This window comes from Pogoniulus pusillus, chromosome 42, assembly GCF_015220805.1.
Source record: "Pogoniulus pusillus isolate bPogPus1 chromosome 42, bPogPus1.pri, whole genome shotgun sequence".
Taxonomy (NCBI): Eukaryota; Metazoa; Chordata; class Aves; order Piciformes; family Lybiidae; genus Pogoniulus; species Pogoniulus pusillus.
The window spans coordinates 4035559-4060490 of record NC_087305.1 but is presented as its reverse complement, the minus strand read 5'-3'; the positions used below and the strand labels follow the sequence as shown (position 1 = coordinate 4060490).

Below are 24932 nucleotides of genomic sequence, written 5' to 3'. Positions count from 1 at the left end.
TCAGGTCTAAAGGTGATGGAGCAGCAGCTTGGGTAGGCACAGCAAAGCTTTTGCTGCTTGTGTCTACCAAGACAGCAGAAATGTGACCCCAAATCAGCCAGACCTGGAAAGTTAGCAGGACTTTTCCATGCCTCAGAAAGCCATTTCCCAGCCAAGCAACCTTCCAGCACAGCTGCCAGGGATGGGGCAGCTCCCAGCCCTCTGGGCAACTTGGCACAGGCTCTCACCACCCTCAGTACCAAAAGTTTCCTCTTCCTCTCCACTCTCAATCTCCCTTTTGGGGTTCAAACCATCCCCCCCTTGGCCTGTCCCAATAGGTCCTGCTCAGAACTCTGTCCCCAGCTTTCTGCTCAGCCCTTTAAGCCCTGCAAGGTCACCAGAAGGTCTCTCTGGAGCTGGGAAACAGCAACAGGAGAAGGGGCCAGAGGCTGAAGCTGTGCCAGGGCAGGTTGAGGCTGGAGGTGAGGAGGAAGTTGTTGGCAGAGAGAGTGATTGGCACTGGAATGGGCTGCCCAGGGAGGTGGTGCAGTGCCCATGGCTGGAGGTGTTGCAGCCAAGGCTGTCTGGGGCACTGAGTGCCATGGTCTGGTTGGTTGGGCAGGGCTGGGTGCCAGGTTGGGCTGGCTGAGCTTGGAGCTCTCTGCCAACCTGCTTGGTTCTAGGATTCTCTAAGTGGAGAAGCTGGAGGGGGGCAGAAGCTTCTGCCCAGTCCTCACTCTGCTGCTCCACAGCCCTAAAGTGCTTCCTCCAAAAGCATCCAAATGAGCACTGAGCTTCTGCTGGGCCACTGCTAGGAGCTGCCAACGACCCAGAAGTGGGGTGAGAAGATGCCAGCCTGGAGGCCACTGCTTCTATCTGCCTGGCAGGGGGTTGAGAGCCCATCACAGGAGCCTCCTGTTGCCTTACCCATTAAGATGCCAGCGTGGGGATGCTCTGAAGTGCGTGTGGGGGGCAGGGCAGAGCAGGGATGGCAGAGTCAGGGCTGCTGCTGAGTACCAAGAGGTTTCTTGGAGCACAAGTGCTGAGTTTTCTGGCAGTGCTGTTCACTGCTCCTCAGCTGAAGCAGCTTCTCCTTCCCATCTGCTCATCATTTCCAGCTTTTAAATAGAAATCAGATTTGCTCCTGTCAAGATTTGAAGGGAATTAAGTTATAAATGGCCATCTGGGGTGTCAGGAGCTGTCAAGCCCAGAAATGGCTTCACCCCCCCCAGCAGCTGCCAGCAGAAAGCTGGAGGGAGGCTGCCCTGGTGGCCAAAGAAAGGCTGCAATGGTGTCCAGCAGGGCAGGAAGAGGAGTGTGGGCAGCAGGGCAAGGGAGGTTCTGCTCTCCCTCTGCTCTGCCCAGAGCTGCAGTGCTGGGTCCAGGTCTGTGCTGCCCAGGGGCAGAGGGACAGGGAAGGGCTGCAGAGAGTCCAGGGCAGGCTGGGAAGATGCTGAGGGGCCTGGAGCAGCTCTGGCAGCAGCAAAGGCTGAGCCCTGGGGCTGAGAGCCTGCAGGAGAGCAGCCCCAGAGGGCATCTGAGCAGTGCTGAGCAAGAGCTGAAGGAGGCTGGGGTCAGGCTCTGCTGAGTGGTGCCCAGTGCCAGGCCAAGGGGCAAAGGGCACAGAGTGGAGCCCAGGAGGTTGGATGTGAAGAGGAGGAGGAGAAAGTTGTTTGTTGTGAGGGTGCTGAGGCCTGGAGCAGGCTGCCCAGAGAGGCTGTGGAGCCTCCTTGTGTGCAGAGCTGCCAACCCCCCCTGGGCACTGTGCTGCTGGGCAAGCTGCTGGGGGTGCCCTGCTGGGGCAGGGTGGGCATGGCCTGGGCTGCTCTCCAGAGCTCCCTTCCCACCCTCACCACGCTGGGTTCTGGGAGTCTCTCATCTCTCAGTGCCAGCAGTGCTAAATGTTTCTGTCTGCAGAGGGCTTTGCATTGCTCAGGCTCCTTTTTGCTGTGCAGATCAATTTGTCTCTTGTTTGCTTTTCACTCTCTGAGCTGCTCCAGGGGCCTCTGGGCTGCTCTCGAGTGGCTGAGGCAGGCTGAGTGTAGGAGGAGCAAAGGGCAGCAAAGAGATTTGCTTCCTCTGCACTCCAGGACCTCTACAAGAGCCTGCTCTATAAATACCAACTTATGGAAGGCAAAAGCCAATGGAAGACAAAAGCTTCCCTCTTGTTGGATGAGCTCTGGAAGAGCTCTGGAATGATTCAGCTCTCCTCTTCAGCAGGATGCAGCCTTCCAGCCACCCAAGTGGGAGGCTTCAGAGCCAGGAGCATCCTGGTGAGGTTAGGATGGAAAAACCACACAGAATCAACTGGCCTGGAAGGGACCTTCCAAGGGCATCTTGTCCAACCCCTCCCTGCAGGCAGCAGGCACAGCTCCAACCAGAGCAGGCTGCCCAGGACACACCAAGCTGTGTGGTGTGGCTGACAGCTGGAGGGCAGGATCCAGCCAGAGGGAGCTGGGCAGGCTGCAGAGGTGGGCACAAGCCAAGCTCAGGAGGTGCAACAAGAGCAAGGGCAAGGTCCTGCAGCTGGGTCGAGGCAATGCCAAGCACAGCTCCAGGCTGGGCAGTGCCAGGCTGGAGAGCAGCCCTGAGGAGAGGCACTTGGGGGTGCTGCTGGAGGAGAAGCTCAGCAGGAGCCAGCAGTGTGCACTTGCAGCCCAGAGAGCCAAGCAGAGCCTGGGCTGCAGCAGCAGCAGTGTGGCCAGCAGGGCCAGGGAGGGGATTCTCCCCCTCTGCTCTGCTCTGCTGAGAGCCCACCTGGAGTCCTGCATCCAGCTCTGGAGCCCCTGGGCCAAGAGGGCTGTGGAGATGCTGGAGAGTGTCCAGAGCAGGGCCAGGAGGATGCTGAGAGGCTGCAGCAGCTCTGCTGTGAGCACAGACTGAAAGAGTTGGGGCTGTGCAGGCTGCAGCAGAGGAGGCTCCCAGGGGACCTTCTTGTGGCCTTGCAGGGTCTGAAGGGGGCTCCAAAAAAGCTGGGGAGGGACTTTGGAGGCTGTGAGGGAGTGGCAGGAGTGGGGGGGATGGAGCAAAGGTGGAGGTGGGGAGAGTGAGGCTGGAGGTGAGGAGGAAGTTGTTGAGCAGGAGAGTGGTGAGAGGCTGGAATGGGCTGCCCAGGGAGGTGGTTGAGGCCCCATGGCTGGAGGTGTTTGAGGCCAGGCTGGCTGAGGCTGTGTGCAGCCTGCTCTAGGGTAGGGTGTCCCTGGGCATGGCAGGGGTTGGCACTGCCTGCTCCTTGTGCTCCCTTCCAAACCTGCCTGATTCTCTGGTTCTAAGCTTAGCTTTGAATGTCTCCAGGGGTGGATCCTCAGCCACCTCCCTGGGCAGCCTGTGCCAGCCTCTCTCTGCCCCTCACTGTGCAGAACTTCCTGCTGGTGTCCAACCTAACTCTGCTCTGCTCCAGTTCCAACCTAACTCTGCTCTGCTCCAGTTCCAAACCACTGCTCTTAGACATTAAGCACAGGACCTGGATCCTGGCCCCAGCCCAGCACCCTCCCAGCTTTCCTCCAGGTGCTTTGCAGCTCCATGGAGAGGAATGTGTCAGGTGTGGGGCAAGGCTGGAGCTTAGGAACAACTTCTTCAGCATGAGGGTAGGGAGACACTGGAACAGGATGCCCAGAGAGGTTCCTGTTGCCCTTTGTCCTGTCACTGGGCACCACTGCCAAGAGCCTGGCACCTTCCTGGCACCAACCCTTTCAGGTCTTTGGAGCCATAGACCTGACCTACCCTCTGGGACTGCTCTTCTGCAGGCTCAGCAGCCCCAGGTGGCCTCAACAGCTCCTGGGTGACCTCAGCAGCTCCTGGGTGACCTCATTCCCATACTCAAACCTGCCCAGCCAGGAGCTGGGAAGCAGCAGCTGTGATTCCACCTGAGGCAGCAGCAATTTCTGGCCCTTCTCTGAGCAGAAACCAAGGATGTTCCTGTTGCCCTTTGCCCTGTCACTGGGCACCGCTGCCAAGAGTCTGGCACCTTCCTGGTACCAAGCCTGGCACCTTCCTGGCACCAACCCTTTCAGGTCTTTGGAGCCATAGACCAGACCACCCCTCTGGGACTGCTCTTCTCCAGGCTCAGCAGCCCCAGGTGACCTCAGCAGCTCCTGGGTGACCTCATGCCCATACTCAAACCTGCCCAGCCAGGAGCTGGGAAGCAGCAGCTGAGATTCCACCTGAGGCAGCAGCAGTTTCTGGCCCTTCTCTGAGCAGGAGAAGGCAATTTGCAGAGCCCAAGCAATAAGTGGAAGCAGCTCAGTGCTGATTGGCACCACAGGAGGGGAATTTGGGGACAGAAGCAGTGTTTTAATTTCAGCAGCCTCATATTTTGGAGAGAGTATTTTGGGGGGGGGGGTTGGGGTTTGATGCCAACAACCTCCTCCCTCCAGAGCCCAGCACAATAAAAGCTGAAGTCTCTTCTTTACTCCTGGCAGCCTCAGTGCCCTTGGTGCTGGGGAAATTGGATGCATCTGTAAAGCTGACAGCTTCTGCTGCTCTCATTAAGAGGCTGCTGGGAGGAGAGCAGCACTGCAAAGCTGCTTCATAACTCAGAGCAGAGAGGAGGTTCTGGGCTGCAGGATGCTGATGGGACCAAACTGGGTGGAGTGGTGAACCCCACAGCCCCCCTCCCCCCATCAGTCAGGCTCTGCTGTCATGCAGTGAGCCTTGACCAGGCTGGGGGAGCTCATGGAGTTGAAACAGGACAAGGGCAGGGTCCAGCCCTTGAGGAGCAACAACCTCCTGCAGCAGGGAAGGTGAGAAGGGACCTGCTGGGAAGCAGCTCCAAGAATAAGGACTTGGGAATGATGCCCTGGATCTAGTTCTGGGCTCCTCAGGTGCTGAGGCTCCAGATTAGGTCAGAGAATCACAGAATGGGAGGGTTTAGAAGGGACCTTTGGGGATCATCCAGAGCAGGGCACACAGGAGCACAGCCAGGTGGGGCTTGAAAATCTGCAGAGGAGACTCCACAACCTCTCTGGGCAGCCTGCTCCAAGCATCCAAGAACAAGGACTTGGGAATGCTGCCTTGGACCCCCAGTTCTGTGCTGCCCATTGGCAGAGGGACAGGGAAGGGCTGCAGAGAGTCCAGGGCAGGCTGGGCAGATGCTGAGGGGCCTGGAGCAGCTCTGGCAGCAGCAAAGGCTGAGCCCTGGGGCTGAGAGCCTGCAGGAGAGCAGCCCCAGAGGGCATCTGAGCAGTGCTGAGCAAGAGCTGAAGGAGCTGTGGGGGGCAAGAGGCTGGGGCCAGGCTCTGCTCAGTGGTGCCCAGTGCCAGGCCAAGGGGCAAAGGGCACAGAGTGGAGCCCAGGAGGTTGGATGTGAAGAGGAGGAGGAGAAAGTTGTTTGTTGTGAGGGTGCTGAGGCCTGGAGCAGGCTGCCCAGAGAGGCTGTGGAGCCTCCTTGTGTGCAGAGCTGCCAATCTCTCCCTGGGCACTGTGCTGCTGGGCAAGCTTCTGGGGGTGCCCTGCTGGGAGCAGGGGGGGCTTGGCCTGGGCTGCTCTCCAGAGCTCCCTTCCCACCCCCTCCAGCTTGCTCCTGCTGGCACCATTCAGGTGAGATCATTTGTGGTGCCAAGGTGCCAGGAGCAAAGCTCTTGAGGTGAGCTTCAGTGGCACTGCTGGGCCGTGGAGGATGTTACTTATTGCAAGCCCCAAGGAGCTGGGAAGGGGGAGAGGGGCAAGAAGCTGGGACCAGACAAGGGGCAAAGGGCACAAACTGGAAGCCAGGAGGTGCCTCCTGAAGGGGACAACGTTTTGAGGGTGCTGGAGGCCTGGAGCAGAGAGGTTGTGGAGTGTCCTTGTGTGCAGAGCTGCCAACCCCCCCTGGGCACTGTGCTGCTGGGCAAGCTGCTGGGGGTGCCCTGCTGGGGGCAGGGAGGGCATGGCCTGGGCTGCTCTCCAGAGCTCCCTTCCCACCCCAGTGAGTTTCTATGATGCTGTGGTTCTGTGTTGCAGGACCTGAGGTACTTCCACTCCACTCAAGATCTCCTCCCTGCACAGGAGGAGAGGAGCAGGAGGGGGGTGGGTGGAGATGTCTCTGAACCCAACTGGCTTGGCAGAATTGGCTTCATTTGCATTGAATTCGTTGCAAACACAAATCCTGCCTGGATTTACTGCTGGGGGAGCGGGGGGGGGGGGGGTTGGGAGGACCCAAAAAAAAAAGAGAGACAAAAAGGGCTTAAAAAAAGGCATTTTAGGCTTAATATTTGTCATTTCAAAAGGTCTTTCTTGCTTGGTCTTTTCATGGTGTCAGCAGCAGGGTTGGGATCTGCTCAGTGATGAGATGCTCAGGGTGGAGGGGGGGGGGAACACACAGCTTGACACCCGTGGAAAGGGTGCTTGGAAAGTTCTGATGGCTTTAAAAGCTGCTGAATATGGATTAGCACAAAGCTCATTATCCACAGCCACGTGGGCCTGATTGCTCTGGGCTCTCCTGCAGCTCCTGCAGGGATGGAGCCACCTCTGAGCCTTCTTCAACGAGGCTTGGACCTGGGCACCCCTGCCGTGGGGCTGGGGAAGGGGCTGGGGAGGGGCAGCTGAGGGAGATGGGGAGAAGGAGGATGAGGAGAGACCTTCTGGGTCTCTGCAGCTGCCTGAGAGGAGGCTGCAGCCAGGTAGAGGTTGGAGAACAGAGCTGAGGAGGAGCAGCTGAGGGAGATGGGGAGAAGAAGGATGAGGAGAGACCTTCTGGGTCTGTGCAGCTGCCTGAGAGGAGGCTGCAGCCAGGTAGAGGTTGGAGAACAGAGCTGAGGAGGAGCAGCTGAGGGAGATGGGGAGAAGGAGGATGAGGAGAGACCTTCTGGGTCTGTGCAGTTGCCTGAGAGGAGGCTGCAGCCAGGTGGGGGTTGGAGAATAGGGTTGGGGAGAAGGAGGATGAGGAGAGACCTTGTGGGTCTCTACAGCTGCCTGAGAGGAGGCTGGAGCCAGGTAGGGGTTGGAGAATAAGGAATGGGGAGGAGCAGCTGAGGGAGATGGGGACAAGGAGGATGAAGAGAGACTTTGTGGGTCTCTACAGCTGCCTAAGAGGAAGCTGCAGCCAGGTAGGGGTTGGAGAAGAGGGCTGAGGAGGAGCAGCTGAGGGAGATGGGGAGAAGGAGGATGAGGAGAGTCCAGCTCCAACTGGAGAGCCCAGAACTAGAACCAGCACTCCAGATGTGACCTCAGCAGGGCAGAGTAGAGGGGCAGGAGAACCTCCTTCACCCTCCTGCCTACACTTCATGCTCCCCCCAGGGCACCACTGGAGCCTTCTTGCCCATCAGGGCACGTTGCTGGCTCCTGGGCACCTTCCTGTCCCCAGCACTGCCAGCTTCTCCTTGGAGCTGCTCCCCAGCAGGTCCCTCCTCACCTGTCCTGCTGCAGGAGGTTGTTGCTGCCCAGGGGCAGGATCCTGCCCTTGCCCTGCTTGAACTCGAAGAGCTTCCTCTCCTCCAAGCACGCCAATCCTTGCCCCTCTGCCGGGGCTGATGCAGGATGCTGGGGGGGGATGGATGTAGATTGAGGCTGGGGGATGGACAAAGGCTGAAGCTGGAGATGAGGGAGAGTGAGGGTGGGAAGATACTGGCACAGCTTTGCCCAGGGAGGTTGTGGAGCACAGGATCACTGAGTGTGATCTTGGATCACATTCTGTGATCCTGTGCTCCACAACAACCTCCCTGGAGGTGTTCAAGGACCAGGCTGGATGAGACCCTGAGCAACTTGGGCTGGTGAGAGATGTCCCTGCCCACGGCAGGCAGGGCTGGAACTAAATCAACTTGAAGCTCCCTTCCAACCCAACCCATCCTATGACCACAAAGACCTTCCCCCCCACCCCAGCCTGTAGCTCTGGCAGAAGCTCTGACCCAACCTTCTCCTCTCTCTCAGCCAGGTTTGGGAGCTGAGCTTTCCCTTGCAGGAGAAGAGCTCCAGGGAAGGGTTTTGCTGGTTTTAAATGCTGCTGTTTGGCAGGTGGTTGGCCTGGTGATGGCTTGGCTCTACTGGCAAAAGCTGGATGAGATCTACTCCAACCTGGACGTGGTTGACTTCAGGATCTTGGAGATGAGAGACTTCAGCTTGGGAGCCTTGGATCTGAGCGGCGCCGGCTGGTGCTGGTGCTTGCCCAAGGAAGGAGGCTACATCCCTGTCAATGCAGAGGAAGAAGAGGAGGAGGAAGAGCAGGAGGTCAACATCTGCCAGAGCAAAGTGTGAGAAGGAGGAGGAGGATTGGAAGGAAGCTCAGAGCCAAGCCCTGAGGGATGGTGGATGCAGGCAGGAGAACGATTTGATCTTCTCAGGTTCAGGAGATGCTTTTGGGGGGACACACTGGAGAGTTCCATGCACTGAGAGCTCCTGGGGGGGGGTTTGCTTCTGCTAGCTTGGGGGGTGGAAGCATTTGGTCATTTCTGTGGTTTGGGGGGCTTGGGGAGGGTAATTTTATACAATAAAGGTGAGTCTGTGGTGTTTGCTAAAGTCCCTTTGCTGCACTGGCTGCACACTGGCAGGGGCAGCAGGGCCAGGGCTGGCACCACCTGCACTGCACCTGGCAGTGACTTCAGAGGGAAGGCTTTTGCCTGATCACCTGAAAAACAGTGGCTTGGTGGTAGATCCCTAGGTGTGCCCAGATCCAAGGTGTGCCCAGGCTCCAGAAGGGGCAAAATCACAGCTCAGAGGATGTCAGGGGTTGGAAGGGACCCAAAGAGCTCATCCAGTCCAAGCCCCTGCCACAGCAGGGCCACACAATGCAGCTCAGGGCACACAGAACACATCCAGACAGGCCTGGGAAGGCTCCACACAAGGAGACTCCACAACCTCTCTGGGCAGCCTGTGCCAGGCTCTGGGACCCTTCCAGCCAAGAAGTTGCCCTTGTGCTGAGCTGCAACCTCCTGTGCTGCAGCTTCCATCCACTGCTGCTGCTCCTGTCCCAGGCAGCAGTGAGCAGAGCCTGTCCCCCCCTCCTGACCCCCAGCCCTCAGAGAGTTCCAGACATTGATTCAATCCCCTCTCAGTCTTCTCTTCTGCAGCCTAAGCAGCCCCAGGGCCCTCAGCCTCTCCTCCCCAGGCACTGCTCCACTCCCCTCCTCATCCTCACAGCCCTCCCTTGGACTCTCTCCAGCAGTTCCTGTCCCTCTTCACCTGGGGAGCCCCAAACTGAAGGCAGCAGTGCTCCAGTCCCCTCCTCATCCTCCTAGCTGCAGCTTCCACCCATTGCTCCTTGTCCTTTCCCAGGGACAGAGCACCAAGCTCTGCAGAGCCCTCCCAAAGGGCATTGCTGGATTCAAATCCCTAAGGAAGGGCAATTTGCACCTCCTGGAGCAAGAGAGGTGCTTGGACAAGAAGAAAAGCTCCAGGTGGGAAGGTTTCCAGCTCTTCCCCAAGGACTCTTTATCCTGATGCAAGGAAGTTGAGAGCCCAGGAGTGGTTCACAGCAAAGATGCCTGAATTGAGGCACTGTGCTGACCCCTGGGGTGGTGACAGCTCCCTCCTGCTGGAGGCCAACATCTAACACCCAGGTAAGGAACTTCCTTGGATGTCTTACAGCACAACTTAGTGACCAAAGCAGCAATTCCCTGCCAGGTCACTCAGGATATAGGATTTAATTGGTGTATGGGAGAGGAACCTCAAGAAGCTCAAGCAGGGCAAGGGCAGGATCCTGCCCCTGGGCAGCAACAAGCAGCAACTTGGCTGAGAGAGAGGAGAAGGTTGGGTCAGAGCTTCTGCCAGAGCCACAGGCTGGGGGGGAAAGGTCTTTGTGGTCATAGGATGGGTTGGGTTGGAAGGGAGCTTCAAGTTGATTTAGTTCCAGCCCTGCCTGCCATGGGCAGGGACATCTCTCACCAGCCCAGGTTGCTCAGGGTCTCATCCAGCCTGGTCCTTGAACACCTCCAGGGAGGTTGTTGTGGAGCACAGGATCACAGAATGTGATCTTTGATCACACTCAGTGATCCTGTGCTCCACAACCTCCCTGGGCAAAGCTGTGCTAGTATCTTCCCACCCTCACTCTCCCTCATCTCCAGCCTCAGCCTTTGTCCATCCCCCAGCCTTAATCTACATCCATCCTCCCCCAGCATCCTGCATCAGCCCCGGCAGAGGGGCAAGGATTGGAGTGCTTGGAGGAGAGGAAGCTCTTCGAGTTCAAGCAGGGCAAGGGCAGGATCCTGCCCCTGGGCAGCAACAACCTCCTGCAGCAGGACAGGTGAGGAGGGACCTGCTGGGGAGCAGCTGCAAGGAGAAGGAGTTGGCAGAGCTGGGGGGCAGGAAGGTGCCCAGGAGCCAGCAACGTGCCCTAGTGGGCAAGAAGGCTCCAATGGTGCCCTGGGGGGAGCATGAAGTGTAGGCAGGAGGGTGAAGGAGGTTCTCCTGCCCCTCTACTCTGCCCTGCTGAGGTCACATCTGGAGCCCTGGGTCCAGTGGAGGTTCATTAGTGAGGCTTCCTATTAATCCAAGCTACTTTGGAAGCCAGAGGCTGCCTGATTGGTTTGGATGCCCAGGAAGGGAGAGGTGGAGGAGCATCGATTTGCTTCTGCTGGGCTCTGTCTCCCTCTTCTGACTCTTGCCAGGCTTTGTTTTTATCGAACTAAAGCAACAATCCCCCAGCACAAGCCTGAAAAGAACCCAACCAAGCAACACTTTTACCCTCATCTTTCCCACCCCCCTTCCCCTCCCATATCCCACTGAGAATGGATCTGTGAACAGGCAAGAGCCAAGCAGTGGGAATGGTGAAGCTTTTTCATGGCCAAAATCGTGGAGGTTCTTTCAGCAAGTGGAGAAGTTGAAACCTGCAGCCCAGGGGAAATGAGGGGAGGATGATTGAGGGCATTCAGGGTTGCTGCCTCCACCTGGGTGTCTCCTGGGCTGCAGGGATGTTGCTTTTCCACCTTCTCCCCCCTCTCCCCAGGAGGGCTTCAGTGAAACCTTTAAACACAGGCTGAGAAATTCAACCTGCTCCTTCTATCTCCATGGATTTGGAGTGGGGGAGGGAGAAGGGGAGGTCATGTCTGTTACTTTCTCTTTATCTACAGGCCAAGCAGCCAGCAGCATCTTCATCTGGCTGGGCAGAGCCTGCTGGTGCTGGGTACAGGGCTAGGAGCCACCAACACCTGCATGGGGCTGGGCAGAGCCTGCTGGTGCTGGGCACAGGGCTAGGAGCCACCAACATCTGCATGGGGCTGGGCAGAGCCTGCTGGTGCTGGGCACAGGGCTGGGAGCCACCAACACCTGCATGGGGCTGGGCAGAGCCTGCTGGTGCTGGGCACAGGGCTGGGAGCCACCAACACCTGCATGGGGCTGGGCAGAGCCTGCTGGTGCTGGGCACAGGGCTAGGAGCCACCAACACCTGCATGGGGCTGGGCAGAGCCTGCTGGTGCTGGGCACAGGGCTAGGAGCCACCAACACCTGCATGGGGCTGGGCAGAGCCTGCTGGTGCTGGGCACAGGGCTAGGAGCCACCAACACCTGCATGGGGCTGGGCAGAGCCTGCTGGTGGTGGGTACAGGGCTAGGAGCCACCAACACCTGCATGGGGCTGGGCAGAGCCTGCTGGTGCTGGGCACAGGACTAGGAGCCACCAACACCTGCATGGGGCTGGGCAGAGCCTGCTGGTGCTGGGCACAGGGCTAGGAGCCACCAACACCTGCATGGGGCTGGGCAGAGCCTGCTGGTGCAGGGCCTTGGCACAGGAGCACTGCTAAGAGTGGCTGCTGGCAGTTTTCATGCCTGGACTGCAGCCGTTGAGTGATGAGAGTGGGGGAGAAGTCGATTCCTGCCTCAGCTTGGCCACCTGGGGCCTCTGGAGCAGGGTGGGCTTAGCCTGGCTGCTCTCCAGAGCTCCCTTCCCAGCCCTCACCACGGTGAGTTTTATTGGTGGTTATGGTTCTGTGCCTCTGTGTTGCAGGACCTGAGATGGAGATTCAAGAGCTCCTGTTCCCTGCAGAGGCTTTGTCTCCCCAGAGGCCAGAGAAAAGCCCCAATCCCAGGTGCCCTTCCAGCCCCCCAGCCTGGCTGCCCAGTGCCAGGGCTGATTTATCGATGCCCCTGGTAAGAGGCGAAGCAGAGGGGACCCAGCAGGGCGTGAAACAGGAGCTGACAGCTCAGGAAGGGCAGAGGCCATGCTCCTGTGGCCAATAGCTTGGGCTGCATCAAATCCAATTGATGTGTTCTACATGCTGAGAGCAAAACCCTGCACGTGAACCCCAGACAGCAACCCTGTGCTGGGCTGCAGCCAGAGCAGTGTGGGCACAGGGCAAGGGAGGGGATTCTGCCCCTTGGCTCTGCCCTCCTCAGACCCCACCTGCAGACCTGGGTGCAGCTCTGGAGCCTCCAACACAAGCAGGGCATGGAAGTGTTGGAGCCAGCCCAGAGGAGGCCACCAAGGTGCTGAGAGGGCTGCAGCAGCTCTGCTCTGAGCACAGGCTGAGAGAGTTGGGGCTGTGCAGCCTGCAGAGGAGAAGGCTTCCAGGAGAGCTTGGAGTGGCCTGGCAGGGTCTGAAGGAGGCTCCAGGAGGGCTGGGGAGGGACTGTTGAGAAGTGTTTGGAATGGCAGGAGGAGGAGGAGGAGGAATGGGTTTGGAGTGGCAGAGGGGAGATTGAAACTGGATGTTAGGAAGAAGTTGTTTGCCACTGCCACTAAAGCACATCCCTCAGCACTGCATCCAGAGCCTGCAGCTGCTGCCATGCCCCAGCCCCTCTGCAGCTCTGACCTCTCTGGAACATCACTGCACAAGCCCAGATCTGCACTGCTGCCTTGCCCCAGCCCCTCTGCAGCTCTGACCTCTCTGGAACATCACTGCACCAGCCCAGATCTGCACTGCTGCCTTGCCCCAGCCCCTCTGCAGCTCTGACCTCTCTGGAGCATCACTGCACCAGCCCAGATCTGCACTGCTGCCATGCCCCAGCCCCTCTGCAGCTCTGATCTCTCTGGAACATCACTGCACCAGCCCAGATCTGCACTGCTGCCACATCCCAGCCCCTCTGCAGCTCTGACCTCTCTGGAGCATCTCTGCACAAGCCCAGATCTGCACTGCTGCCAAGCCCCAGCCCCTCTGCAGCTCTGATCTCTCTGGAACATCACTGCACAAGCCCAGATCTGCACTGCTGCCTTGCCCCAGCCCCTCTGCAGCTCTGATCTCTCTGGAACATCACTGCACAAGCCCAGATCTGCACTGCTGCCTTGCCCCAGCCCCTCTGCAGCTCCGATCTCTCTGGAACATCACTGCACAAGCCCAGATCTGCACTGCTGCCATGCCCCAGCCCCTCTGCAGCTCTGATCTCTCTGGAACATCACTGCACAAGCCCAGATCTGCACTGCTGCCACATCCCAGCCCCTCTGCAGCTCTGATCTCTCTGGAACATCACTGCACCAGCCCAGATCTGCACTGTAGCCTTCCCCCAGCCCTTCTGCAGCTCTGATCTCTCTGGAACATCACTGCACAAGCCCAGATCTGCACTGTAGCCTTCCCCCAGCCCCTCTGCAGCTCTGATCTCTGTCGCCCATCACTGCGCAGCAGCAGCAGCCTTTCCCCAGCCTCTCTGCATGTCTCTTTTGCATCCCATAATGCTCTCCTGCTCCCAAAAGTCAATGAGTGTTGCCCAAAATACATTTCCCCCTGGGAGCTGCAGAGCAGTTGGCAGTGGGCATCGACAGGATGGTTGCAAGAGCAGCTTTGTCCCAAGGCACTCTGGGCTCCCGCACCCATCGGCGCCGCTGACTTCTGCTCCACCTCCCAGTTCTGAGCCATTTGAGGGCACTTCAAGGTAAGTTTGGTCTGTAAAAATTGGGGAGGTTTTGGGTGGGTTCCTTTCTTTTGGTGGGACTGGGAGCTGGTAAGAAGTAATGGGGCAAAAATAACTCTTCTGCTCTTCTGTCTAGTTGTGGTTTTCCAACCGGTCAGGTCTGTTTGTGTGCAAGGATTTGAGGGTGGGAAAAGGTCTTAATGTGTGAAGAAGAATGAGAGGGGGGAAAGAAGCTCAAATCCTCCCAGGATGGATGCTTGATAAGTCAGCCTGCATCAGCCAGGACCTGCACAGGTGCAAAAGTCTGGGTCGAGGCAATGCCAAGCACAACTCCAGGCTGGGCAGTGCCAGGCTGCAGAGCAGCCCTGAGGAGAGGCACTTGGGGGTGCTGCTGGAGGAGAAGCTCAGCAGGAGCCAGCAGTGTGCACTTGCAGCCCAGAGAGCCAAGCAGAGCCTGGGCTGCAGCAGCAGCAGTGTGGCCAGCAGGGCCAGGGAGGAGATTCTGCCCCTCTGCTCTGCTCTGCTGAGAGCCCACCTGGAGTCCTGCATCCAGCTCTGGAGCCCCTGGGCCAAGAGGGCTGTGGAGATGCTGGAGAGTGTCCAGAGCAGGGCCAGGAGGATGCTCAGAGGCTGCAGCAGCTCTGCTGGGAGCACAGCCTGAAAGAGTTGGGGCTGTGCAGGCTGCAGCAGAGGAGGCTCCCAGGTGACCTTCTTGTGGCCTGCCAGCATCTGAAGAGGACTACAAAAAGCTGGGGAGGGACTTTTGAGGCTGTGAGGGAGTGGCAGGAGGGGGGGGGGGGGGATGGAGCAGAGCTGGAGGTGGGGAGAGTGAGGCTGGAGGTGAGGAGGAAGTTGTTGAGCAGGAGAGTGGTGAGAGCCTGGCAGGGGTTGCCCAGGGAGGGGGTTGAGGCCCCATGGCTGGAGGTGTTTGAGGCCAGGCTGGCTGAGGCTGTGTGCAGCCTGCTCTAGGGTAGGGTGTCCCTGGGCATGGCAGGGGTTGGCACTGGATGCTCCTTTTGGTAGCCTGGATTTGTGTTTGGCATTGCCTCAACCCAGCTGCAGGACACAAAAGGTTGTTCTCCAGAAGACAGGGCTGGGTGATTGATGTGATCCCTTAACTTGCTCAGTTTTGGGCCACAAATTTCCACCCAGAGCTGTTTGCTCCTTAAATAAATCCATTCCTGAAGCTGTACCAAAAGTTTCCCATTGGCACAGTCCAAAAATCATCCCCAAACACTTCAATGTCCTCAAACAGCATCTGAGTGAAGGCTGGAGCCCATCTTGGGCTGGGGATGGGCTGTGTGGAGATAATGTGGTCCAAAAAGACTCCCAAATCTGTCAAATCAAGAAATGCCTTCAAACAGCAACTGGGTTTGGGCTGCAGCCTGTATCAGGCTAAAGATGGACTTGGCTGTTAGGGGGAGGGGTTGGTTCAATAACTCAACTATCTCACCAGACCCAACCTGGCCCAAGCCTGGACCCTTCCAGCTCTTTCTATTTTGCATTTCTTTGGCTTGAGCTGAGAAGTTTTCACCCCTCAAAGAGCTGAGTGATGATATTGCCATGGATGGGAGCAGCTGGAATGGGGCCGTGGAGAGGCTGCCTCTCAAAGTCACTTTGGGAGGCATCGACCCAGCTGCCAGCACTGGTAACCATTCTCCCATCCAAGTCAAGTGTGAAAGGCAATCACTGGAGGTCAGATAATTAGGAGGTTAATTAACATCCTTTGGCCAAATCCAAAGAATCTCCTGGGGAAGGTGTCTGGGTGAGGTTTGAAATCTGTGCTTAGGAGATGAGGGAAACCAAAGTGCTGCTGCAAACCCTCTGTGACCTCTGCAGGTCTGTGGCTGTGTGGCCCAAATGGAAAGGCTGCTTGTGTCCAGGGAGCAGCCCCTGCTGGTTGGGGTCTGGTCTGGAGTGCTGCTGGAAAATCTCTGTCAGGATCTCTTAGGCTTCACTGGTGCCTTCCTTTGAGCAGGAGAGGAGAAGGAGAAGGAGAAGGAGAAGGAGGAGAGGAGAGGAGAGGAGAGGAGAGGAGAGGAGAGGAGAGGAGAGGAGAGGAGAGGAGAGGAGAGGAGAGGAGAGGAGAGGAGAGGAGAGGAAAAAGAGAAGGAAGAGAGGAGAGGAGAGGAGAGGAGAGGAGAGGAGAGGAGAGGAGAGGAGAGGAGAGGAGAGGAGAGGAGAGGAGAGGAGAGGAGAGGAGAGGAGAAGGAGGAGAGGAGAAGGAGAAGAGAAGGAGAAGGAAGAGAGGAGAGTAGAGGAGGAGAAGGAGGAGAAGGAAGAGAGGAGAATAGAGGAGGAGAAGGAGGAGAGGGAAGAGAGGAGAAGTAGAAGGAGGAGAGGGAAGAGAGGAGAAGTAGAAGGAGGAGAGGGAAGAGAGGAGAAGGAGGAGAGGGAAGAGAGAAGGAGGAGGGGAGAGGAGAAGAAGAGGAGAGGAGAGGGAAGAGAGGAGAAGGAGAAGGAGGAGAGGGAAGAGAGGAGAAGGAGGAAGGAAGAGGAGTAGGAGAAGAGGAGAGGAGAAGGAGGAGAGGGGAGCTGGAAGCCTGTGGGAATTGATCTGGATTTTCTTAGTTGTGGGAAGAGTAGAAGTGGAAGCAGAGGCAGAGCTGGAGCAGAGTGAGGCAGGGCTGAGGGCTCAGTGAGGTCAGGGAGACACAAGAGGTGCTGGGAGGTCCATGGAGGCTCCACCGGTAGGTCCCAGCTCCCTGGAGGACCCACAGTCAGGTCCCAGCTCTTTGGAGGATCCATAGGGAAGTTTCCAGCTCCCTGGAGCGTCCTCACCCCAGCCAAGGACTCTGTCTTTTCCCCAGGCCCACACGTGTAGGATTCCCGCAGTGGGGAGCACCCAGGGGGTGTGCCCAGAAGCTCTTCCCCTGCCCAGCACCCTTTAAAGTCTCTCTCCTCTCTCCTCCCTGCGGCTCAGCTCTCTCCAAGCGGCGGCACCATGCTGGAGGATGAGGATGGGATGAGCGAGAGGGGCCTCAGCAGCTCCAGGAGGAGATACGACGATGAGGAAGGTAAGCAACCCCCCCAGAGGCGCCCCCAGGCAGCAGCGAGGTCTTCTCCGGTGTTCAGTGCCCCCACGGCTCAGCTCGGCACATCCCACGGGGGAGAAAAAGCTCTGGGTGATGCTTTCAGCTTGGTGGGAAGAGCTCAAATCTCTCTCCTTGGCTTCTCTTCGAGTCCCCAACACCTTCCTCCCCCTTCCAAGCTCTCTCTAAAGCATTCCCCACCCCAGATTACCACTCCATCTACATCGGGGTACCGGTACCCAGAGGCTACCGGAGGAAACGGCGCCGGCGGAGATCTGCCTCTAGCCGCGACAGGAGCGAGAGCGAGAGGCACTACGAGCGCCAGGAGCGCTCCGACACCGACGACGGCGGCGGCGGCGGCCACGGCTGCTACGAGAGCGGCAACGACAACGCCAGCAGGACCAGTGAGTCCCCCGTGGGCTGCCCCCGAAGAGCAGGAGAGGGTTTGCAGCCTCCTTTCACGCCAGGAGGAAATCCCAACCTCTACCCCCCCCCCCCCGACCTCCTGCCCCTCGCCGCTTTGGTGCTTGGCTCCGGCGCTGCCTTTGGGCTTTCCTGCGCCGCTCCCCGAGCCGCTGCCCTCCTCCTGCCCTGGGGATGCTTCGGAGGGGCAGGGGCAGGGGCAGGCTGCCCCAGGCCACTGCAGCCTGCTCGGGCAGTGGGTGGCCTCAAAGGGGTTTCTTGTTGCCCCTGGGAGCTAGCCCTTGCCTCTGGGAGCTAGCCCTCATTTTGGGAGCTAGCCCTTGCTCTTGGGAGCTAGCCCTCATTTTGGGAGCTAGCCCTTGCTCTTGGGAGCTAGCCTTTATTTTGGGAGCTAGCCCTTGCCCTTAGGAGCTAGCCTTTATTTTGGGAGCTAGCCCTTGCCCTTGGGAGCTAGCCTTTATTTTGGGAGCTAGCCCTTGCCCTTGGGAGCTAGCCTTTATTTTGGGAGCTAGCCCTTGCTCTTGGGAGCTAGCCTTTATTTTGGGAGCTAGCCCTTGCCCTTGGGAGCTAGCCTTTATTTTGGGAGCTAGCCCTTGCCCTTAGGAGCTAGCCCTCATTTTGGGAGCTAGCCCTTGCCCTTAGGAGCTAGCCCTTGCCCTTGGGAGCTAGCCTTTATTTTGGGAGCTAGCCCTTGCCCTTAGGAGCTAGCCCTCATTTTGGGAGCTAGCCCTTGCCCTTAGGAGCTAACCCTTATTTTGGGAGCTAGCCCTTGCCCTTAGGAGCTAGCCCTCATTTTGGGAGCTAGCCCTTGCCCTTGGGAGCTAGCCCTTGCCCTTGGGAGCTAGCCCTTGCCCTTAGGAGCTAGCCCTCATTTTGGGAGCTAGCCCTTGCCCTTAGGAGCTAACCCTTATTTTGGGAGCTAGCCCTTGCCCGTGGGAGCTAGCCCTCATTTTGGGAGCTAGCCCTTGCCCTTGGGAGCTAGCCCTCGCCCTTGGGAGCTAGCCCTCATTTTGGGAGCTAGCCCTTGCCCTTGGGAGCTAGCCCTTATTTTGGGAGCTAGCCCTTGCCCTTGGGAGCTAACCCTTATTTTGGGAGCTAGCCCTTGCCCTTAGGAGCTAGCCCTCATTTTGGGAGCTAGCCCTTGTCCTTAGGAGCTAGCCCTCATTTTGGGAGCTAGCCCTTGCCCTTAGGAGCTAGCCCTCATTTTGGGAGCTAGCCCTTGTCCTTAGGAGCTAGCCCTCATTTTGGGAGGCAGCCTTTATTCTGGGAGCCAACCCTTGCCGTTAAGAGCTAGCCCTTGCACTTAAGAGCTGGCCCTTTTTTTGTGAGCTAGCCCTCGTTCTGGGAGGTAGTCTGTTCCCCTAGGAGGTAGCCCTCATTTTGGGGGCTAGCCCTTGCCCTTCGGAGCTGACCATTGCTCTGGGAGGTGCTGCTTGCCCTTAGGAGGTCGCTTTCCCCTTGGGGGGTGGTGCTTGGCCATAGGAAGGTGGCACTTGCTGGAGGAGGTTGTCCTGCCCTTTGGGAGATGGACTCTGGGAGGTGCTCCTTGCTCTCTGGGAGATGCTCCTTGCTCTCTGGGAGGTGCTCCTTGCTCTCTGGGAGGTGCTCCTTGCTCTCTGGGAGATGCTCTTTGCTCTCTGGGAGGTGCTCCTTGCTCTCTGGGAGATGCTCCTTGCTCTCTGGGAGGTGCTCCTTGCTCTCTGGGAGGTGCTCCTTGCTCTCTGGGAGATGCTCCTTGCTCTCTGGGAGGTGCTCCTTGCTCTCTGGAGGTGCTCCTTAGACTCGAGATGTGTTCCTTGCCCCCAGGAGGTGTTCCTTGCCCCCGGGAGGTGTTCCTTGGCCCCGGGAAGTGTTCCTTGCTCTTGCGAAGTGTTCCTCAGCCTCGGGAGGTGTTCCTTGCCCCTGTCAGGTGTTCCTTAGCTCTGGGAGGTGTTCTTTAGCCTCGGGAGGTGTTCCTTGCCCCCGGGAGGTGTTCCTTGCCCCCGGGAGGTGTTCCTTGGCCCCGGGAGGTAGCCGTCGGGAGGCTGCTAAGAAGGAAGCCGAGGTGCAGCAGGGTCACACCTTGTTCCCGACAGGCTTTTGCCCGAGGCTTTGCCCCGTCTGGTTAAAGCTCCTTAGTGGAGATTAACATCTTACCCAGCGGAGGAGCTGGCCCTCTCCCGGGGTTTGGGGCTCCTTCCACCCCCACCCCCTCCAGACGTTTGCCCTTGGCTTTATGTGGAGCAGACCCCAGCAGGGTGCCCAGGGGCTCAGTTTTGCTGTTCCCTACACAAGGAAAAGTTTTCCAGTTGTTGGGTTTGGGTTGGGTTTTTTTTTTGTGCTGGGAGGGGAAAGGATTGTGTGGGGAGAGGGATTGTGTGGGGGGAGGGATTGTATGGGGAGAGGGATTGTATGGGGGAAGGATTGTATGGGGAGAGGGATTGTATGGGGGGAGGGATTGTATGGGGGGAGGGATTGTGGGGGGAAGGATTGTATGGGGAGAGGGATTGTATGGGGAGAGGGATTGTGTGGGGGGAGGGATTGTATGGGGGAAGGATTGTATGGGGGGAGGGATTGTATGGGGGAAGGATTGTATGGGGGGAGGGATTGTGGGGGGGAGGGATTGTATGGGGAGAGGAATTGTATGGGGAGAGGGATTGTATGGGGGAGGGATTGTATGGGGAGAGGGATTGTATGGGGAGAGTGATTGTATGGGGGAAGGATTGTATGGAGAGAGGGATTGTATGGAGAGAGGGATTGTATGGGGGGAGGGATTGTATGGAGAGAGGGATTGTATGGGGGGAGGGATTGTATGGAGAGAGGGATTGTATGGAGAGAGGGATTGTATGGGGGGAGGGATTGTATGGAGAGAGGGATTGTATGGGGGGAGGATTGTATGGGGAGAGGGATTGTATGGGGAGAGGGATTGTATGGGGGAAGGATTGTATGGAGAGAGGGATTGTATGGAGAGAGGGATTGTATGGGGGGAGGGATTGTATGGAGAGAGGGATTGTATGGGGGGAGGGATTGTATGGAGAGAGGGATTGTATGGGGGAAGGATTGTATGGGGAGAGGGATTGTATGGGGAGAGGGATTGTATGGGGGAAGGATTGTATGGGGAGAGGGATTGTTGGGGGGGAGGGATTGCAGGGGGAGAGGGATTGTATGGGGAGAGGGATTGTATGGGGGCAGGATTGTATGGGGAGAGGGATTGTATGGGGAGAGGGATTGTGTAGGTGAAGGTATTGTATGGAGGAAGAGATTGTATAGGTGGAGGTATTGTGTGGGGGCAGGGATTTTATGTGCAGCAACCTTCACTCCCAACCCCTTCACACCTTTGATGGTGGAGCAAGGTGGGACCACATCCCCTCTTTCCACAGCCACCAGGATATAACTCTGGGCTGCATTTGGAAGGGAGGGGGGGAAAAAAACAACCCAAACCCCAAAGAAATCTCCCTCGTTTCAGTGTATTTTTGCCCCCCCCCTTTTCCTCCTCTAAAACCTCTCTGCCTTTGCTAGGAGGGGAAGTTTCTCCCTTCGCTCTGGGTGGGAAACAGAGCATAAAGAAACGAAACAAGCTGTAAGCTGTTGGGGCTTTGTCCTCCAAACTGTTCCTCCCTCCCCCGTTGTGGCTCAGTCCATGCCTCTGGCCCCCCCAAAGGCTCTCACCTCTGCCAGGCTGCGTCCCGCTTGGTTTGGTAACTTCCCGTCATGGGAGCCAAAGGGAGAGGAAAGTCCTTTCCAGTCCCTATAATCTGCTCCTTAAGCCTCGGGACTTTAACAAGCTGGAGTGGATAAAGGAGGAAGTTTCAGGGTTTGGTGTGGGGTGTGTTGGGTGGGTTTGTTTTTTTTTTCTGGGGGGGGGGAGGGTTGGGGTTTGGGTTTGGCTTCAGGCAGGCGAGAAATGGGAGAGAAAACAGAGACGGCTCCAGGTAAGGCTCTCTGCGCCGCTCCCTCCGCGCTGGGGGAGGAGGGGAGGGAGGGAAAGGTTTGGAGGTTGCTTCTGTTTTCCTCCCATCCCCTTGTCAAAGCGATCTGGGAGGTTGTGTGGGGTTGGGTTGTGTCCTCTTTGGTGCTGGAGGAGGAGGGAAGGGAGGGAAAGGTTTGGAGGTTGCTTCTGTTTTCCTCCCATCCCCTTGTCAAAGCGATCTGGGAGGCTGTGTGGGGTTGGGTTGGGTCCTCTTTTGTGATGAAGGAGTAGGGAAGGGAGGGAAAAGGGTTGGAAGTTTGAGGTTTGCTTCTTTTCTTACCCCATCCCCTTGTCAAAACGATCTGGGAGGCTGTGTGGGGTTGGGTTGGGTCCTCTTTTGAGATGAAGGAGTAGGGAAGGGAGGGAAAAGGGTTGGAAGTTTGAGGTTTGCTTCTTTTCTTACCCCATCCCCTTGTCAAAACGATCTGGGAGGCTGTGTGGGGTTGGGTTGGGTCCTCTTTTGAGATGAAGGAGTAGGGAAGGGAGGGAAAGGTTTGGAGGTTGCTTCTTATTTCCTCCTATCCCCTTGTCAAAATGATCTGAGAGGCTGTGTGGGGTTAGGTTTTATCCTCTTTTGTGCTGGGGGAGTAGGGAAGAGAGGGGAAAGAATTGGAAGTTTGAGGTTTGCTTCTATTTTCCTCCCCATCCTCTCATCCAAACGATCTGGGAGGCTGTGTGGGGTTGGGTTGGGTTCCCTTTTGTGCTGGGGGAGTAGGGAAGGGAGGGAAAGGTTTGGAAGTTTGGGGGGTTGCTTTCCCCACCCCCCTGTAAGATGATTTGGGAGGCTGTGTGGGGTTGGGTTGGGTGGTTGGGCAAGGGAGAAGGTACCAAAACTCACCCCAATAATTTAATGGGGGGTGGGGGGTTGTGGTGGGGGGTGAATTTTGATCTCTGAAGGGGATCTACAGGCAGGCTGGAGAGGGACTGTTCAGAAGGGCCTGTGGAGATAGGATGAGGGCAATGGTTTGGAACCAGAGCAGGGCAGATGGAGGTTGGACATCATGAGGAAGTTCTGCCCCATGAGGGTGGTGAGAGACTGGCAGAGGTTGCCCAGGGATATGGTGGAGCCCTGACCCTGTAGACATTCAAGCTCAGCCTTGCTGTGGCCCTGGGCAACCTGCTCTAGTTGCAGGTGTCCCTGTTGAGTGCAGGGAGGAGTGGACAAGATGCCCTTGGAGGGTCCCTTCCACCCCGATGCCATCTGTGGAAGGAGTTAGCTTCTGCTGCCTGCCAGCGTGGGGCAGCAGGCAAAACATTGGGAAGGAGAGCAGGAATGGAGCATCTCATCCCACGGGATATGAGCAGGAAAGGAACAAGGCAGGAGCCGGGTTGCAGGCAGGTGCCGAGCCGCAGACAGGTGCCAAGCTGCAGGCAGGAGCCGGGTTGCAGTCACGGTCTGAGCTGCAGGCAGGTGTCGAGCTGCAGGCAGGAGCTGAGCTGCAGGCAGGAGCTGGGTTGCAGTCACGGTCTGAGCTGCAGGCAGGAGCCGAGCTGCAGGCAGGTGCTGAGCTGCAGGCAGGTGCTGAGCTGCAGGCAGGTGCTGAGCTTCAGGCAAGTGCCAAGCTGCAGGCAGGAGCCGAGCTGCAGGCAGGAGCTGGGTTGCAGGCAGGAGCTGTGCCCTGGCACGAAAGGGTCTCTGCGGTCGAGCCAAGCCCTTGAGCTGCGCTCCAGCGGCCAGGTCCCAGCCGCGGCGCTTCAGCAGCCTGCGCTTCGCTGGCCTCAGCGAGCAGCAAGAAGCCGCCAAAGGAAACCTCTTCCAGTGCCACCTTCGGTGGTCTGCAGCGCTTCAAACCGCACAGCCTCAGCGCCCCAAGCCGGGGGACAACCTCCTGCAGGTGGGACCCCACTCGTGGGCACCCAAGGGGGCATCTGAGCAGAGCTGGCAGCAGCAACCAGCGAGCCAAGGCTGTGCCAAGCTCTGTGCCCTCCATCCCCACCCCACCCAACCTCTGTGCCCTCCATCCCCATCCCACCCAAGCTCTGTGCCCTCCATCCCCCATCCCACCCAAGCTCTGTGCTCTCCATCCCCATCCCACCCAAGCTCTGTGCCCTCCATCCCCATCCCACCCAACCTCTGTGCCCTCCATCCCCCATCCCACCCAAGCTCTGTGCCCTCCATCCCCCATCCCACCCAAGCTCTGTGCCCTCCATCCCCCATCCCACCCAACCTCTGTGCCCTCCATCCCCCATCCCACCCAACCTCTGTGCTCTCCATCCCCATCCCACCCAACCTCTGTGCCCTCCATCCCCCATCCCACCCAACCTCTGTGCCCTCCATCCCCCATCCCACCCAAGCTCTGTGCTCTCCATCCCCATCCCACCCAACCTCTGTGCCCTCCATCCCCCATCCCACCCAAGCTCTGTGCCCTCCATCCCCCATCCCACCCACATCAAATCCTCCTTTGGTTTCCCCCTCTTTACAACTCCATCCACCCTTGAGGGATGTCTCCAGCAACATTCCCTTGTCCTGGCAGGAAATTTGGGAAGCTGAAGGAAATTTGGGAGGGATTGAAGGAATTTTGGGGGATTTGGAGGCCTTGGAAGAAATTTGGGAGGGGGCTTGGAGGAAATTTGGGAGGTTGGAGGAAAGTTTTGGGGCTTTCCAAGGAATTGGAGGGCTTGGAAGGAAATTTGGGGAGCTTGGCAGGACATTTGGTGGCGTTGGAAGAAATTTTGGGGCTTTGTAGGGAATTTGGGAGCCTTGCAAGGAATTTGGGAGGAGATTTGGAGGAAATTTGGGAGGTTGGGGGCAATTTGGAGGCTTTGTAGGGAATTTTGAGGCCCTTGCAGGAAACTTGGGAAGGGATTTGGGGGGAATTTGGGAGGCTCTGTAGGAAATTTGGGGGTTCTGCATGGAATCTGAGGGCTCTGCAAGAAATTTGGGGGCTGTGCAGGGAATTTGGGGGCTCTGCAGTGAAAACTGGGGGTTCTGCAGGGAATCTGGGGACTCTGCAAGAAATTGGGGGGCTCTGCAGGGAATTTGGGAGGCTCTGCAGTGAATCTGGAATCTCTTCAGGGAATTTGGGGGCTCTGCAGGGAATTTGGGGGCTCTGCAGGTAACCTGGGAGGCTCTGCAGTGAATCTGGAGACTGTGCAGGGAATTTGGGGGCTCTGCAGTGAATCTGGAATCTCTTCAGGGAATCTGGGGGACTGTGCAGGGAATTTGGGGGCTCTGCAGAGAATCTGGGGACTCTGCAGTGAAATCTGGGGACTGTGCAGGGAATTTGGGGGCTCTGCAGATAACCTGGGAGGCTCTGCAGTGAATCTGGAGACTGTGCAGGGAATCTGGGGGCTCTGCAGGGAATTTGGGGGCTCCACAGGTAACCTGGGAGGCTCTGCAGTGAATCTGGGGACTGTGCAGGGAATTTGGGGGCTCTGCAGCGAAATGTGGGGGCTCTGCAGGGAATCTGGAATCTCTTCAGGGAATCTGGGGGGCTGTGCAGGGAATTTGGGGGCTCTGCAGTGAATCTGGGGGCTCTGCAGTGAAATCTGGGGGCTCTGCAGGGAATCTGGAATCTCTTCAGGGAATCTGGGGAACTGTGCAGGGAATTTGGGGGCTCTGCAGATAACCTGGGGGCTCTGCAGTGAAATCTGGGGGCTGTGCAGGGAATCTGAGGAGCTCTGCAGTGAAATCTGGGGGCTGTGCAGTGAAATGTGGGGAGCTCCGCAGGGAACTCGAGGGCTCTGTGCAGGGAACCCGAGGAGCTCCGCAGGCACTTGGCGCTGCGGAGCCGAGCCGAGAGGGCTGAAGCCAAGGGGGAGTTGCCGGCGCCGCAGCGATTCCATCCCCGCTTACGCCAGCAGCACTTAGGCTTAGGGAGCTTGAGGCCCCCCCAGGCGAGGAGCCCAGGGCTAAAATTAA

At 57.9% G+C, this 24932-nt stretch overlaps 1 protein-coding gene across 3 annotated transcripts in view; it reads left to right on the top strand.

The window, feature by feature from the left end:
- LOC135192522 (tetraspanin-15-like) overlaps positions 1 to 8360 on the top strand; it is a 29036-nt gene extending 20676 nt beyond the window's left edge. The window contains exon 8 of one of the 3 annotated variants that reach the window (XM_064175735.1): positions 7909 to 8360. In XM_064175735.1, coding sequence (XP_064031805.1) covers positions 7909 to 8148 — 240 coding nt within the window. In that variant the 3' untranslated portion in view covers positions 8149 to 8360. The other 2 variants (XM_064175736.1, XM_064175739.1) reach the window with 2 other exon arrangements.
- Positions 8361 to 24932: the final 16572 nt, after the last annotated feature.